General features: G+C 47.2%; 2 protein-coding genes across 4 annotated transcripts in view; one reads left to right on the top strand and one right to left on the bottom strand.

Moving 5' to 3' along the window:
• Window positions 1-15,598, top strand: part of ERI1 (exoribonuclease 1) — a 157,917-nt gene that overhangs the window by 107,475 nt on the left and 34,844 nt on the right. The window lies entirely within an intron of this gene.
• Window positions 1,499-13,764, bottom strand: PPP1R3B (protein phosphatase 1 regulatory subunit 3B). 3 transcript variants are annotated; one of them, XM_079909574.1, is made up of 4 exons: window positions 13,397-13,764; window positions 12,546-12,674; window positions 8,561-8,644; window positions 1,499-6,925 (listed from the first exon to the last, which is right to left on the bottom strand). In XM_079909574.1, exons 1-4 carry the CDS (start codon window positions 13,531-13,533, stop codon window positions 6,046-6,048), a joined length of 1,230 nt encoding a protein of 409 aa, XP_079765700.1. In that variant the 5' UTR covers window positions 13,534-13,764; the 3' UTR covers window positions 1,499-6,045. The 3 variants fall into 3 exon arrangements, with proteins under 3 accessions (XP_079765700.1, XP_079765701.1, XP_079765702.1); XM_079909575.1 differs by lacking the exon at window positions 8,561-8,644; XM_079909576.1 differs by lacking the exons at window positions 8,561-8,644; window positions 12,546-12,674.

The raw sequence follows: 15,598 nt of genomic DNA, 5'->3' as shown, positions 1-15,598 counted from the left end.
CATGTGCCTTTTGTGTATAAAGATGCGTGTGTTCACCCCTCCCCTGGCGATCGCATCTTTCTAGCCTGAGGAACTTCTTCTCAGAATCACCCTTTTAGTCTCAGTTCTGTGAGAGAGACTTCAGTTTGGGGTGACACTTCTCGGAAAAAGAAAAAGAGACCCTCGTGCGCAGTCCTCTCAGCTGTCACCGACTGGCTCTGTGACTTTCGGGAAAACACTGAGGGCCTTCAACTCTTCACCCGTAAAAAGAGCTCCCTGACAGCGCTTACAGTGCGAACAGTGATGGTTTTGTGAAGTCCAAGCTGTTGTCTGGAATGCTCTTCGTGCCTGTGATCCTTACAAAGAATACAAATAGTGTATGTGGTACTTCTTCCAAGTTTATATTTAGAACCGTTTTAAAAACAAACACGTTGGCCAACTCTGAGAAGTACTCAGGCCACCGCCAGAGCCCCTGGTTACCTTATTCCTGCTGAAAACACTCAGAGCCCCGTCAGAGCAGTTGACAGGGGGCGGCAGGGTCAAGGCCAGAACCCAGGCTTTCTGACTGCTGATACCTCTGGTAGCACCACCCACCACTTTACACGGCTCCCAGAGGACTCACCTGAAACATGTCTCTTACAGGGTTGGGTAGAAACAGCACCTAGAAACAGCCTTGCACACAAGCAATAAATGTTCCACTGAATTATTTGGATATTTGCTATTCTGGGGACATTGCTCTAGAAAAGTGGTTTGGTGGTTTTTTTGTTTTGATTCCTTTTTACTCCAGACATCTCTGGGATGTCTGTCTCACAAGTTAGAATTATGTAATGATTATGAAAACCACATTGAATCACAAGTAGACATTCATAAAACCAGTGTTATTTTTTTCCCCTTCCCATTTCTGTGGAGGCAAAAACGTGGGCAGTGTTTGCCAGGCTTGAGAAAGGCGGTCATGCATGTAGATCACTTTGGGCGCTTACTGACTGGGTGCTAAGATTTTAAATGCTCTGACGTTCCACGACAGAAGCACCACTGCCTTTCCCGGCGTGGCCAAGACCGATTGGCAGGAAACACCTGGCAGCAGTTTACCTCCCCTGCATCCCATCTTCTGAACTTGGAAATAAAACATCTCTAAAATCTTATTTAGGGTGAATGTCCTGTACCCAGTGGAGACAGGGCCCCACCAGGAGCTGCGTGGTTTTGCCGCTTGCAGAGTTTGTCTGATCAAGCAGTGCAAAGCTATGATAGCTGCTTACAGTTTTCCCACTGCTGCGTATACACCAAGTCAAAAATATGCTTCAAGAGCAAGTGACAGGGTAGGAAGAGACCTGCCCTTGGATCATTAAAAATGATTCAGAACAACACGGCCCCCTGTACCACTTCCCTGGCAATCACTCTCTTAGGTGTACCCAGCCTTGGCTGCTGTACAACTTAGAAAGCAATTACCCCCCTTCCTCTGAACTTTACAGCTTTTCTACTTAGCCATTGATTGTGTCCTGTCCCTTCTGGAAACCGGCATTCCAGATGTGGAAATACACAGACTGAAAATGTTCCTCCCCAGCCTCTGACTCTAAGAAGAGAGTAAGTTTTAAAACAGGACACTTTCAGTTTTGTTTTCAACCTTTATTACATTTTTGCATTTGAGATTCAAACAAACCACTCTCTTACACCACACAAAAGGCATCCATTCTTGTGATTTTAAAGTGCATTTCCCCTTTAACTTTGTGTACAAAAATATGTATTTTTTTAAAACCTGTGGAACTTTCTCAACAAGGCACTTTTAGGCATGAAAATGAAGATGAGTCTCCGTTTCTACATTCACATAACATAGAAGGAAGAGTGAACCACCACCATCACAGCTGCATTCTGGGAGTCTTCATGGGTCCAGCCGACTCGAGGAACTGATAAACAAGACTGTAAAAACATTCACAACCTTACAACCTGGGCTGCAACGCTTTACAACCATAACAAGGAAAAGCTGCCCGTCAGCACAGCTGTCCTTCCCCGTCCAGAGGTGTCCCACTTCAGGAAGCGAAGATACGCTGGCAAGTCGTCTTTGATGACCCTGGGAGATCCCACTGTGTGTGTAACTTAGCCCCAATGTCAGTGATCATTTCGGGAGAGACAGGCCATCAGGACCTCCCAGAGCCGACAGCCATGTGCTTTCTCCAGCACACCACATCCATTCGAGGGACTTAACATGTGGAAAACAGGAAAGACACCGAGGTTTTCACTCACTGTCCATTGAGAGGGAAGACCTAGCCAACGACACTTCTGAAAAGTAAGCAAACACTTTTTTGGTTTATAAACATATATATACAAGCCATTTAATGTCCCAGTGACTACAAGTAACGCTTCTTTTAAAAAAAGCAAATTATATGCAAAGATCAAAACCACAAAACATTCTTTTAGCAGTTCAAGATTTACATCTTTAAGAAACAATGAGAGAGTAATGTTTTGCCACCATTAAAATTAAATCTTAGAGAGAAATAAACTCTACCTTGACTCTGAAATTGTTTTGATTTCTGGAGAACTACATAACTCCATTGTTTCTCACCAGCTCTCCTATAACAAGAATACTTAAAAAAAGCAAACAAACTCGCCCAAATGCTTCACATCTTCCAAGAAACACTGAAAGCTTATTGTTTAAAATCTGTCTTTAGATAGTCTAGCTTATTTATTGCACCTAATTTGCAAATGCTCCCCAGGACATAGCGGGGAATAAATATGAAACAGAAATGGAGCTGCCTCCCCACCCATGGACAGCTGCACCAGCGGCAGAAGGCTGGTCCTTTGGGGGCAGGTTGGGAAGGGGGCCACGTGTCATCATAACCAAGAGCTGTCTGAGGGCCAAACCTACAGGTCAGGCTGCATTCATATCTCCAACTAAGAAACCTGTCACTTTCCAAGGGGAGGGGGAAGGGTAAGCTGGGACGAAGTGAGAGAGTGGCATGGACATATATACACTACCAAATGTAAAATAGATAGTGGGAAGCAGCTGCATAGCACAGGGAGATCAGCTCGGTGCTTTGTGTCTACCTAGAGGGGTGGGATAGGGAGGGTGGGAGGGAGACACAACAGGGAGGACATACAGGGATGCATGTACATGTATAGCTGATTCACTTTGTTATACAGCAAAAACTAACACATCATTGTAAAGCAATTATACTCCAATAAAGATGTTAAAAAAAAAAGGACAGCTGCAAAACTCATGGGTGAGCCTATTTTTGGCTAGGTAAATGAATCATGGACACAAACGATATTAAAGTAATTCAGTTGAAAGAAAGCATACAACACACAAACTTGGGGGTAGAAAATGACTGTGGCCTTGAATTATCCACGTGCACAATCTCCTTTGCGTGGAAAATTCCCTTTCTCCTGCTCTTTGTCTGCTGTTGACCTGCTGTTATCAGTTCTGATTGGGTTTTTTTCCCCACCTTTGTTTAGTACCAGTTTTAAGAATTATCAATTGAGTTTCAAGCTGTTTCCACTGGAAGAAAAAAAAAGATGTTTTTCTTAATTAAAATGGTGACATTATAACCTTGCAAGTGAGGAAAAAAAAAAGAAACCGGTCACTTTCTGCAATGTGTCACCTGTCTACTGCCTGTGAGCTATGAACAAGGAGAAGGCCCATAGAAGGAGCAGGTCCTGAGGCCATCTGTTGATTTCCTGGGACAGAACCGCCCCAAAAGGAGACAGACTGATTGGTAAAGAGGAGACTATTTTTCAGGTGCTGCAACCTCACTGCATGACCGTGCTGACAGGGACCTCGGGCGGGCACTTGCTTTAGTCAGAGAAGCGTCTTTGCCAGCAGGTGAGGACTTGCCTGGTGGGGTGAGCAGCCCAGGTGCACTGGCAGGGGGCTTGCAAGCAGTGCCCCTGGCAGGAAAGCAGGGGTCAGCTGGGAGGAAAGAGGGGTGGGGGAGCGTTTGTGGTGTTTTAAAAGACATACTTATCACTGAATTACCATATTTCAAATTCTGACATGGAAATGCCTTAAGATCCTTATTACTGAAAACCATACAGAAGTCACTTGAGGCATTTTTCTTACGAACAGGGAACGATCTTGATACCTTCGGTCTGTTAATAGGGAAAGGACAGTACACCTTGTACCCTTCATAAACTGGAGGAGGAGGGTGGGACTTCCTAAAGCAAAATAAATTCATGACCTATATAAGATCAGTTTTGCTTCCCATGGTGTATATTTGCACTGTTACATAATAGTTCTGATCACCTGATTTGTAACACAGGGAGTACTGTCTGTGTACCTGATGTAAGACATGCTTAGATAAATCCCAGTTCTGCCCAATGTCAGCATAAAATAAAAAATGTGACTGTCCCATAAATTATCATGTAACCCGCAGTGCTGCCCACCTAGGAGAGACATAAAAAATAAAGCAGTAGATTGCAGACTAGTCACAGCCAGTCTTAGGAACAAGAACTCCGTGGAACACCACTTGAGAGCATTTAAAAAGTCAAAACTTTTTAAAGTTCAAGAAAGAAAAACCCAACCACAAAACTCTAGGAGCCAAGACACTCCAGACCTGCTTGATGCTAATTTACAAAGCCACAGAAGCTGGGAGGTCTCTTCCAACTGATCTGGATAATGCAAGTGAAAGAAGACTCTTTGCTTGCAGAGTCCAGGAGCTGTGCCCCCAAATCCAGGCAGTGGGGCATCCCTCTTCCTTCCTCCCTGAGGAAGACCTCACTTTAGTAAGGTCAGGCAAAAGAAAAATGAGGCAGTCATTTAGCTAAGCTCCAAAAACAAAAACAGAACAGAAAAAGACCCCAACCTTCTACAAATACACATGTAAAAATATTTTTAAACACCCCCAAGGACCAACCAATTTTGCCCAAGAAAAATCACAGGGTTTGAGGGTCCATCTGACAAGGAAAGTCCCAGGAGTCTCACAACAGTATGAACCAACAGACTTTTAATGCTTTAGTCCAATGTGGTTAAGAACAAATAATATCTGATATTTCAGAGTTGGCAAACAGCGAAAACGACATCTGAGAACTCGGTGAGGTTCTTCTCCCCTATCCCTTTACGTACCCACACACCATAGGTAAGAACAACCAAGTCAAAGTCCGTGGGGGCTTGTAAGGTGCTGTTTACAACGTGGAGGTTGTAAATCACAGTCAAGATACAACCAAGCACTTCCTGAAGGTGCCGAGGATACATTTAATCTGCAAATCCAAACGTCCTGAGCACAGCATAAAAGATGACTCTCCAGGAAAAGAGATCCTAAAATCCTTTCGTGAAGAAAGAGACACGGGCAAACCAGCTTGGCAAGTTACAGCAAGTCTTGTAATTGAGCCCTCGGGTGACTCAGGGTAAGAGTGCTTAGAAAGTTCCCCCCAGCGCCAAGAGGTGGAGCTAAAAGTGTCCCCCTCCTGACTGTCCTGCCTGGCACCAGCCTGCCATGGGTGGTGACACCGCACAGCAGCCGGTTGACTTTTCATAGCTGGTGTGTCGTCCTCTGCTGGGATATCTAAGTGGGGTCAGAAAAAGGAAATGCCTGTCTCCGTCATGAGCTGATCTGCCTTTATTATCTTTTCCTGAACTGCAGATGAACTGTGGAAGAAAATCAAACACACAGAGATAAAGTGTGAAGCCCACGTAGACACGGGGCAGCTGCAACAGGCGGGGAGGCCCTGGGTGGGCGGGGAAGACCACAGGAAGAGGGGGCCGGGGGGACTGACTTCCCACACCCGAGGGGAGAGGGGCTCCTCGTCACTGAGCCACCATCCTCCGGCCTGGCCAGCGCTCCCTGCAGGCCTGGGTCCTGTCCAGACTGTTTCCAGCACCATCCTGCTCGGACCCTCATTGCCACCACGCGGGTGCCAAACAGACCACACCCCCATCTCCTCTGAGTGTGAACCCAGTTCTGTGATCTAAGCCTGGCTGGCTTGCCTGCTCGAAGAAAAAAAGTGACTAGGATCCTTTCTTTTCGAAAACTGTGCCTGATGGCAGTTCAGCTTTTCTCTGGGCTTCCATCTCCATCCTGGGGTGATGCAGCTCGGCTCCTCTGCACCCACTCAGCCCGGCTCCATCTCAGGCCGTCACTAATAGTAGGGCCCAAGCTTCTCGTATCCTAAATAACTAGGCCACTCCGGAAACAGACCATAGGAACACCGAGGGCTTCCAAACTGGTCAAAAGCTATTCCAAAATCTGGTCCATTTGGTGGCTGGGCTGTTCCCTGGGTGGATTTCAACTCTGCCCGGATGATCCTATAGTTTTTGCCTTTATTGCTGTCCCAGTACGTCTGTCCATTGCACTCATAGCACACGGCAAACTCCATCCTCTCATAAGACTGAATTTTTTCAGGCAAGCTGATTTCAAAGGAGAATGTGTCCTTGTCTGAACCTGCGTACGTGTCCTTCACGTACCAACAGGGAAAGTCTGTGAAGCTTTTCCAGGTGTCGAATGTCATTCTGACTTTCACCATCTTCTCAAATGCGAGGTTCTGCACCTTCACCGTGCCTGCAATGGCTCTGTCCTTCAAGACGCAGTTCTCCAGGCAGACGTGGTCGGTCCGAAGCCGATTTCTGAAGTCCAGGTAGTCTGCAGAGGGCTGCGAGAAATCCAGCACAAAGCTCTCGCTCTCCGCTGTTGTCAGACTCACAATGCTGTCCAGGAGCTCGGTGATGTTCAGTGGAATATCTAACGGGTCATCAAACTCGGAGAACACTTTGACCATTGTCAGGGCCAGCCCTTGGTTGTCTGCAAAGGACACCCGCTTCTTCACCTTTTTCTCCTGGACGGTCGAGGCCACCGTCCCGCTGGCTTCATTCTTGCCGCTCAGCTGAATACAAGGCCTCAGGGGTTTGCTTGACTTCGGGGAGATCTGGAAGGCAAACCGCTCTCTGCGCAAGGAGGGGGCCATGCAGCTGTACCTGCACTCAATGTCCACAGCCATCACGGGGCTAGAGCAGGCTAGAACCCTGGCCAAGGGGAAGGAAAGAAACAGCAAGGAGGTCAGACAGATGTTCAGGCTCATCCCTCCGACAGGGACCAGCGAACTACGTTTGCCTTCATCTTTGCCCACGTGGCTACAGCTCAATATTACCTCAAGTGTGGTCCAGTGTGACCTTGGTATCAGGGGAGATTAAGAGTGTAAAGTGGGGGGGCGGGGGGAAGAGGCCCAAGGTTAAAACAAACACAGAAGTACGGAACCACTGGTTTTAAAACTAGTTCATGGGTTTCCCTGTCAGGGCTTGTTGGGGCCGTCAGTATACTGATGGGCCATGGAGAATAATGAAAACAGTGTGCTGTTTGCCGGATTTCCTAAACTTATCCCAAACAAGGAAAGTCTTTTTTTTTTTTGGTGGAGCACCTTGCTGAATGCAGTTTGGTAAATACTGCTTTGCTCCGATAAAAAGAAATTAATTCCTCCCACAAATACTGATTGGTGTTTGCTATGTGCCAGGCATGGTGCCAGAGACTGGGAATCAGGAGTGAAGACCGACCCACACTTGCTTTCATTCAGTGTACAGATTTTTATATTCTAGTATATCTTACTTTTAAAAAGTGCCAGCAATTTAGTGTTTTTAAATCTTTCCTATCAGTGAAGAATTATGTTTTTCTACAGTGAAAGTAGCCTCTATACGAATAAAAAGCAAAGAGAATCATGCTAAAGATTAAATTAAATCTGACTTCATAAAAACAATTGTTTTTCTGTAAGTGAAAAAAAATAAGTAAAACCAAAAAACTGAAGACTGGGAAAACATTTTCCAAAAAGCACGGCAGCGAAGTTTTAATACTTTTATAAAGAGTTCTTATAAAACAATAACAAAGTCAAATATTCCATGTAGAAAAATGAGCAAGGAGCATGAATAGACAATTCATGAAAGAAATTTAAAAGTGGCTCATAAATATGCAAAGTGTCCAGCATTACAAGTAACTTAAGAAATTCAGATTAGAAGACAATGCCTGTTTTTACCTAGTGAGTTAGGAAAGAATTTTAAAAGATGATACAAATATCTGTATTAGTCTTAATGGGCACAACCTTTCTAAATCATCATTTTCGGTTCTAATGTCACATACAGGTATTAATCTTGGAAATAATTAAAAATGCGCGAAGGTTAACGTACTAAAATGTTCAGTGCAACATTATGGAGGGAAAAGGGGTGAGAAAGTAAACTAAATGACCAATAACAGGTATCCAGTTAAATCAAGTGCACCACATCCATGTGATACAATTTAATATCATCATTAAAACCATTATGTGGAAAAAGATTTAAATGGCATAAAAATTTATAATATATGATTAATGTAGAAAATGGAGAAGATAAATTGTACATAGAGACTAGACTTGTAGGGAAAAATATTACGTATATGCACAGAAAAAAGACTAGTGATATAATTAAAACTGTCAGAATTTTCCACGTGATGGGATTTCAGGAAATTTCTGTTTTCCTGCTTTGTACTTTCTAATATTTTCTAAAATAATAGACCTTCTCTTATCAAGAAAACAAAATGAATCTAATAAAACACCTCAAGTATCTTAAGATTCTTGGGCCAAAAACCCACCCAACGCTATTGCCTCCCTAAAGCCAAGCCATTTTTATTCTAATTACCATGGCAAATTGATATTCTGATTTGACAGTTCCAATGGGCTAATTGAAGAAGTCGGCGATGAAATCAGGATTAAATTCTCTAGCCTGAGAATCACAGAACACAGATCTGGATTAGTTGCGAAACACATCTCCCCTCACTACGGCAGAGGTGTCGGTGTGTGGTGGTGTGCTGGGGTACCAGCTCTCAGGCCTCCCGATCCCTACCCCCCCACCCCCGCCCCGGGAGGTGCTGTGGGATGATGGCGGTAGTTCAGGAGAAGGACAGGCAAAATGCCGCTCATCATCTGACAAGAGTGGGGACCACTGGTCCAACAAATAGTATCAGTCCAATAAATAATATCTCATTTTCAACTTCTGATTTCGTTTAATCAAATATATTTTAAAAATGAGAAAGGATGAAGACGTATTGGGCTTGATCCCATTTTCAAAAACCACCACCAAAAAACCCAGCACTTCCCCAGGATGCAGGAATCACTTAGTGGTGACCAAGTGGGGAAACACAAACATTCAGAGACAAAACAATAATAATACAAATACCTGTATTAGTCTGAAAAGACCCAACCTTTCTAAATGTTCTTATCTTAATTTATAGCCATAATGTAGTTATCTAAACATGCATTAAAGGATATCTTATCCTTTAAATAAGGATATTTAAATATCCTTTAAACATCTTATCCTTTAAATATCCTTAAATAGCCTTATAGTTTCTCCTCTAACAAAGTTAAACAAGTAAAAATTTTAGGAGCAAATTGGCTATTATCTTTTCTTTCATTTTTTAAATTTATCTATTCTTTTATTTATTTATTTTTGGCTGCGTTGGGTCTTCGTTGCTGCGCGCGGGCTTTCTCTAGTTGCCCCGAGCGGGGGCTACTCTTCGTTGTGGTGCGTGGGCTTCTCATTTCGGTGGCTTCTCTTGTTGCAGAGCATGGGCTATAGGCGCATGTGCTTCAGTAGTTGTGGCACATGGGCTCAGTAGTTGTGGTTCACGGGCTCTAGAGCGCAGGCTCAGTAGTTGTGGTGCACGGGCCCAGTTGCTCCGCGGCATGTGGGATCTTCCCGGACCAGCGCTCAAACCCGTGTCCCCTGCGTTGGCAGGTGGATTCTTAACCACTGTGTCACGAAGGATGTCCCTATTATCTTTTCTTATACCCATTCAATTGTTCTGGAAAGGAAAGTTCTGACTGAATTGGGCAAGACAGCTTTTTTAAAAAAAGGCAGAGGGTTCAACATAAAAAAACAAAACAAAAACCCTATACTTACAAAGTACTTGAATTTTTCTTTTCCCCTGTTCATTGCAAAACTTTGTTAGAATGCACTGGAATCACATGTTCAGTTCTACTTTTAATACAGGTAGTTTTTGCTTTTTAAATTAAATGTTAATTAAAAATAACCAAACAGCAGGCAAAGTCTTGCATCCCAGCACCCCCCCCCCCCCGACTCTGCCCACGCCTGACAACCTGGGTGTGAACTGAGGAGGAAGGAGGGGTTCCTCCTCTGTTGTAGCCGCTTCCTCCCTGCCTGAGTCAGCACAAGGTCAACTGCAAGCTCTCTATATGAGTGTCCCGCAGGCCTGCAAACCATCCTCAGGCATGCTTTCCAGAACCACCTTAAAACAGCTCATTAGAAAATGACTGGGAAACTCTCAAGCTATTGTGGAAACAATTCTAAAACAAGGAGATCAAGCAAAGAATCTGCATACTTGCAGTGGACTGCAGTCACTCTCAAGGTCTAATCCTGCAGGTTAGAAAGGCTTAGTTGAAGGCCTTGGTAAAGTTTCAGTGTTTGGACCCAGCAGTATAAACATGCCCCTGAGATCCCTTTTATCACCAAGCTTTAAGAACTGGGGGTGAGGAGGTGAAGCTGGAGTCGGAGCCAGAGGTAATTAAACAATTCCACTGGCACTTTCTGGAACCGAATTGGTTTTGCAGCATTTTCCATGGAGGGCAAAAGGAAGGTGAACCACCTGGCGGCCCAGGCATTCTTCCCAGGCTCCTGCTCCAGGCCCATTGCACAAGCACCCCTACCCAGAATCCCTTCACTTTTTTGGTGTCACCAGCACTAACCCCGGTGGCTTCAGTAGAGGGTGCAATCTGACTCTTGGCTCCCTTGCCTATCCTCACAGGTAGATTCCAGCTTTTATTAACCAGATCGGTCTCCAAGAACTGGTGCACCGAAGTGCTGGTTTGGTGTAAGCCTTCCTGATCATCTGCTCAGAAATTCCCACATGGACCGTGACAGGGATGACCAACACCCAGACGTACTCGTAGCCACGGAGACATGCAAGGTAATAGTTTCCTAAATCCCTGAAAGGAAGGCACCTGGACAAGTGTTTTGTCCTCAAATGGCATGAAAATTATCAGTTCCAACACAGGACGCATAAGGCTGTACCTCAGGGCCCCTCTTATGACAGACTCTTAGGCCGCTCTGTCTTTCTCATGCCCATGCCAGGGGATGTGAGTCACCAAGGCTGGTCTGGAGAAAAACCAGAATGAGATGTGGACACACAGTTGAACCAGCACAGCATGACATGGGACCTGGATACCAGTTTGTTGCAGGACAGGGTCACGAGAATGTGAGTAGCTGTTACTCAGACCAGAACGGATTCTCAAAACCTTTGCTTCTAAATAGATGCCTAGGAGATCAATTTTGCCCCATGAGAGACCGGACATGCACCAAGGGTAGATTTCAGTGTTTCTGGTCAAAAGAGGGCAAACCCTAACACGCCATGCAAAGACAGAACATGGATAGTTTTGCATAACTGCTTTCCGTGTTCCTCTAGTGACAAACAACAGACCCTCTCAGCCAGGGTTAGATATTGTGGTGATTCTTCTCTAAAAACTATCGACTTGTACAGAAAATAACCCCACGACCTTCACAGTTTCAGGCGGCTGAGCTACTGACTCTCTGGCTGTGCCTTTTATAGGAAGCAAATCTTTCTTTTGTATTGAGGCCAACACATTGCCTCCTCCATTCTCTTGTACTCTGATAAGAAAAGACAGAAAAATCAGACGCACCAAGAACCCAACAGGAACACTGAAACAGCATTAAGTAAGCATTCGCAACCAGGTTACCAGGTATAATTTTTTAAAAGACGCGGCCACTTACCCCTTCGGCATTTCTTTATTCCCTCCCAAAAGGCTTGGCTGCCACAGTATGAGTAAAATTGGCATCTTTCCCTTGGTATTCAGACCATGGGGCCCTTATTCACAGCCCTAGAAGCCACTTGGACTCCTCTATTCTGTCACCATCATCCAAAGCATCTTTGAGATAAATATCTGTGGATGAGGTGGCATATTATAGGAAAGAGATAAGTTAAAATGGCAGTGTCTGCCATCTAAAAATGTTCAATGTGAAACACAGTGCACTGGCCTAGGAATACCTGCACATGGCTGTGCCACTTGGGGCAAGTCACTCAACCTCTCTGGGCTTGAGCTTTCTCCTCTGAGATCCCTTCCAGCTCTGACATTCCAGGTTGCTAATACTGCCTGATGGTTCTCTTCTCCCTAACTTTTCCCTAAATACCTCAACTTCACTTTTGTAGTCAGTCCTCCAGCTGTCTTCACTTTAGTCTTGGCTCCTGGATAACCCTGCCAAGTGAACTATTTCCTCTTCTCTGCACCCCAGCCCCCAAAGCCCTAACACTCTCTTCTCCTGGACCCTGGGTCTCCCAAGGAGGCCTGACCACGCAGACCACAGGCTCCAACATCTTCTAGCAACTCTCCAAGTCCTCAAGTCTGTCCTCAACTTTCTCCTCCTCTGCGGGAAACAATATCAGGACAGAGCCCAAATCTTCTAGTATGTTCTGGGCCCCCTAACCCCTCTTTTGCACTGAGTCCCTTCCACACCCCTTTCTCTGGATTCAAAAGGGTGGCACGAACAGGACACAGGCCAGAGCGTCCTGCCCTCTGTGTCCTGGTCCCGCCAGGCCCGGGCTGCACCCCGCCCCCAACCCCTCCCCGAGGTCCTTCGCCTGTCCGGAACCCACCTGTTGGGCCGCGGGGAAGCCCCCTTTCCAGCTGGCTCGCTGCATCGGAATGCCCGGAGGGAGGTGGCAGGGGAGGCTGCCGCCACCAGACTACGTGAGCCTCGGTGTGTCCGGGAGGCAGGCCTTGGGCTGGGTTCCCGGAGTTGTGACCGGCAGGGGGAGGAAGACGACGAGGAGGAGGAGCCCTAGTTATCACACCAGGGCGGGGCAGCAGGGCCACCCGAGGCGGAGCGGCGCCACGAGAGCGTCCCCGCGCGGCCACGTCGCCCCCGCTGGCCCGGGACAGCCCGTCTGGGGACCGGGAACCGGAGGTGGCTCTGCTCCGGGAGGCCCCGGCCGCCGCAGCGTCCTGTGTCCCGTCGCCCTCGGCGGCCCGAGAGATCACCAAGTGTGTTTCCCTACGTTGTACCGGGAAATCGAGGCCGGGGGAGAGACGAAGCGACTTTCCCCTGTGCTGAGACCCCATCGCTCAACTCCGGGGACACTCTCTAGAAGTGTCGGGTCCCAGGTGGAAAAGCCTTGTGTCAGGTTCGAACTCGTCACAATAGGGATTAAGAGTATCTGAAGTCCCAGCCCCCAGCCCCCGGGCCGCCCGTCGCGGCCGGGACCCCCACCTCGGTGCATCACGTGGGTCCGGCCAGGCTCCATCCCACCTCTGGTCCCTGGATTGCCCTCCCCACGTGGAAGCAACAGCCTCCTTGAGCCCTTCTAAAGTGTACCACTCCCAGAGTGTAACTGCAAGTTGGACGGAGAAAGTGTAGGTGGCACGACCAAAGACGGCCCCCGCTACGCGCCCTCGCCGCCGTCTCCGCGGCCGGGCAGCCGGCCTTGCGGGCTTGGGAGGGACGTACCTGGTACAGCTCATAAGCCCCGAGGTGCGGAGGCGCCAGCCCGCGGCAGCATCCGCGCCGGGGTGGCAGGGGCAGCGGCGGCGACAGCAGGAGCGGGGGCCGGGGCTCAGGTCGGCACCCTTCGCGGGCAGCCGCATCCGTCCGTGCGCGAGAGCTGCCCGCCCGCCTCCTCCCTGCGGCCCCTCACACGGGACTCGGTCTCCCAGCCGCCGCACGGCTCCCTTTAACTTTGCGACCACTTCTCCCCACTCGGGATGTTATCCTAGACCCCCTTTCACGTGAACGCCCCCCATAGCCAATGGGCGCGCCCGGGACGCGCGCCGTCGACCAATGGCCGTGGAGCCGCGGTCCCCCAGAGCACCGCCGCGCCACGTGATCGGCTGCGCGCCCGGAATGATAGGGCTGGCGTCCAGGGCCTGCGAAGAGGGCGGTGGGTCATAATTTCATCAGAAGCCCGAGGACCGGCGCCAGGGGGCAGAGGCACTTTCCTACAGCCTAGCATCCCGTTACAGCAAGAGGGCTGGACGCCGGCGGCTGGCAGAGTTCCCTCTCCCTAGGCAAAGTCCTAGCCGGGCAAAGTCATTCTACACCCGCGGACCTGGTTGCAGTTGTATTCCGCCGTCCCGCCCGCCCCGCCTTTGTCTTACACTTCAGCTACCGGGGGTTCGCAGATGACAGTTACTTCCCCCATCACACGTGGAGCCCAGAGGAGCCCCAAGAGAATGCCAAATGCGTTCCCCTCCGTTTTGGGTGGAGCCTTTTCGGGATCAGTATCCCCAGCTCCAGCGATAGTGTCGAAAGTAAGTAATTACTGAACGCTTGCTTTGTGCCCATCACGGTCCAGGTGTTACTGTGAAAGGAATACAGTAAAATCCTTTTTATGAAGTTGTTATTGGGGCAAAGAACCAATACCCATCTCACAGAATACCGCATATATAGTTGAGGGTTTCTCAGGTAGGTATATTTTCGAGGAAACTACCTGAATTGAATCTGCATGAACAGATTCAGCCTGTACCACGGGGCCTCGGTGATCTCTGTGCTATGCCTTGAGATCTGTAGAGAATGAGGAGCTTAGAAGAGAGCTTAGAAGCCCCTCCTCCCATATGAGATCAATTTAAATATGCATGTATATAGTCATATATATCATCTCCTTGGTGATCAGCTCTGCGCTAGCCACTTTAGGGATGAGAATCCCAGTTTTCCAGTTTTAATGAATTTTGGAAATTAATATAGGATTGCCAGCTTTCTAAGGTGCCAAGTAAAGACACTAAAACAAACAAATCCTACCATCTTCTGTTACCATCTTTTATTTTTAAAAGAAGTACTCTTTAACAGCAATAACAATAAAATGCAGGAAGGGCATAATCTCAAGAGTAGAGGCTAGTCCTTCACATTGCATATGTTTAGCTTTCTGAAAATTCATTACATTGACTATGGCATATGGGAATTTCTGCTGTAAGAGATTTTAAAGCAGCTTCTAATTTTACTAGGAATGTAAGACAAAAACGCTAGTCCACTACAATAATCCAGTTGAAGCCTTCAGCTCCATAGAGAACTTCCCCAAGACTCAGTCTTCCTGTCTGAAGGGTGATCATTAGTCCTCTTCCTTCTCTTTCAATGGACAAATCTGATAAAGGACCACCTGTGAAATTAGCTATTGGTAGGCGATTGGCAAATAAAGTTTCTGTGCAATATTCCCTTTGCCAACTCTAAACCCCCTTTTATTAGCTGATGAGTAGGTTGAAGATTTATGATGCCAAGTGCTGGCTACGTTTCTCAAGTGGAGGGAGCATGCTGGAGGAGTGGGCAGAGATAAAAAGCCAACAGGTATTGCAAAATGTATGCAGGCAAAGGGCGATCTGAACCAAACTGGGAAGGAGTTGGGACAAGTAAATACAATTTTATAGTGTTAGGTTTTGGAACCATCTTCCTTACATAGATCTAGGAAATCATCCCTGTGGTTTAGGTGACTATTTCAGTCCGGGAGAGTGGGGCTAAACTTAGTTGTGGCACACCCCGGTCTTGGTAGGTAGGAGTGTAGCGTCTATGAGTTTACAAAGAGCGCAGTCTTTGCGATCAGGATAGAGCTGGGATGCAAGCTCTGGAGAACTGTTCCAGTAGAATTCACAGCAGTCCCGAGTTTCAGAACCTGAGAGCTGGACTGGCCCTTAGACACAGTCTTGCTTCACCCTTTCATGTTAT

The sequence above is a fragment of the Stenella coeruleoalba genome (assembly GCF_951394435.1).
Source record: "Stenella coeruleoalba genome assembly, chromosome: 21".
NCBI classification, from domain to species: domain Eukaryota; kingdom Metazoa; phylum Chordata; class Mammalia; order Artiodactyla; family Delphinidae; genus Stenella; species Stenella coeruleoalba.
This window is presented reverse-complemented; position numbering and strand designations above follow the sequence as displayed.

Coding starts and splice junctions, on each gene's coding strand:
- PPP1R3B (XM_079909574.1), bottom strand. CDS start 13,533: ATGCGGCTGCCCGCGAAGGGTGCCGACCTGAGCCCCGGCCCCCGCTCC. Junction 8,645..12,545: donor GCTTCCCCGCGGCCCAACAG/GTGGGTTCCGGA, acceptor TGTGATTCTCAG/GCTAGAGAATTTAATCCTGA. Junction 6,926..8,560: donor CAGAATATCAATTTGCCATG/GTAATTAGAATA, acceptor CCCCTTGGCCAG/GGTTCTAGCCTGCTCTAGCC.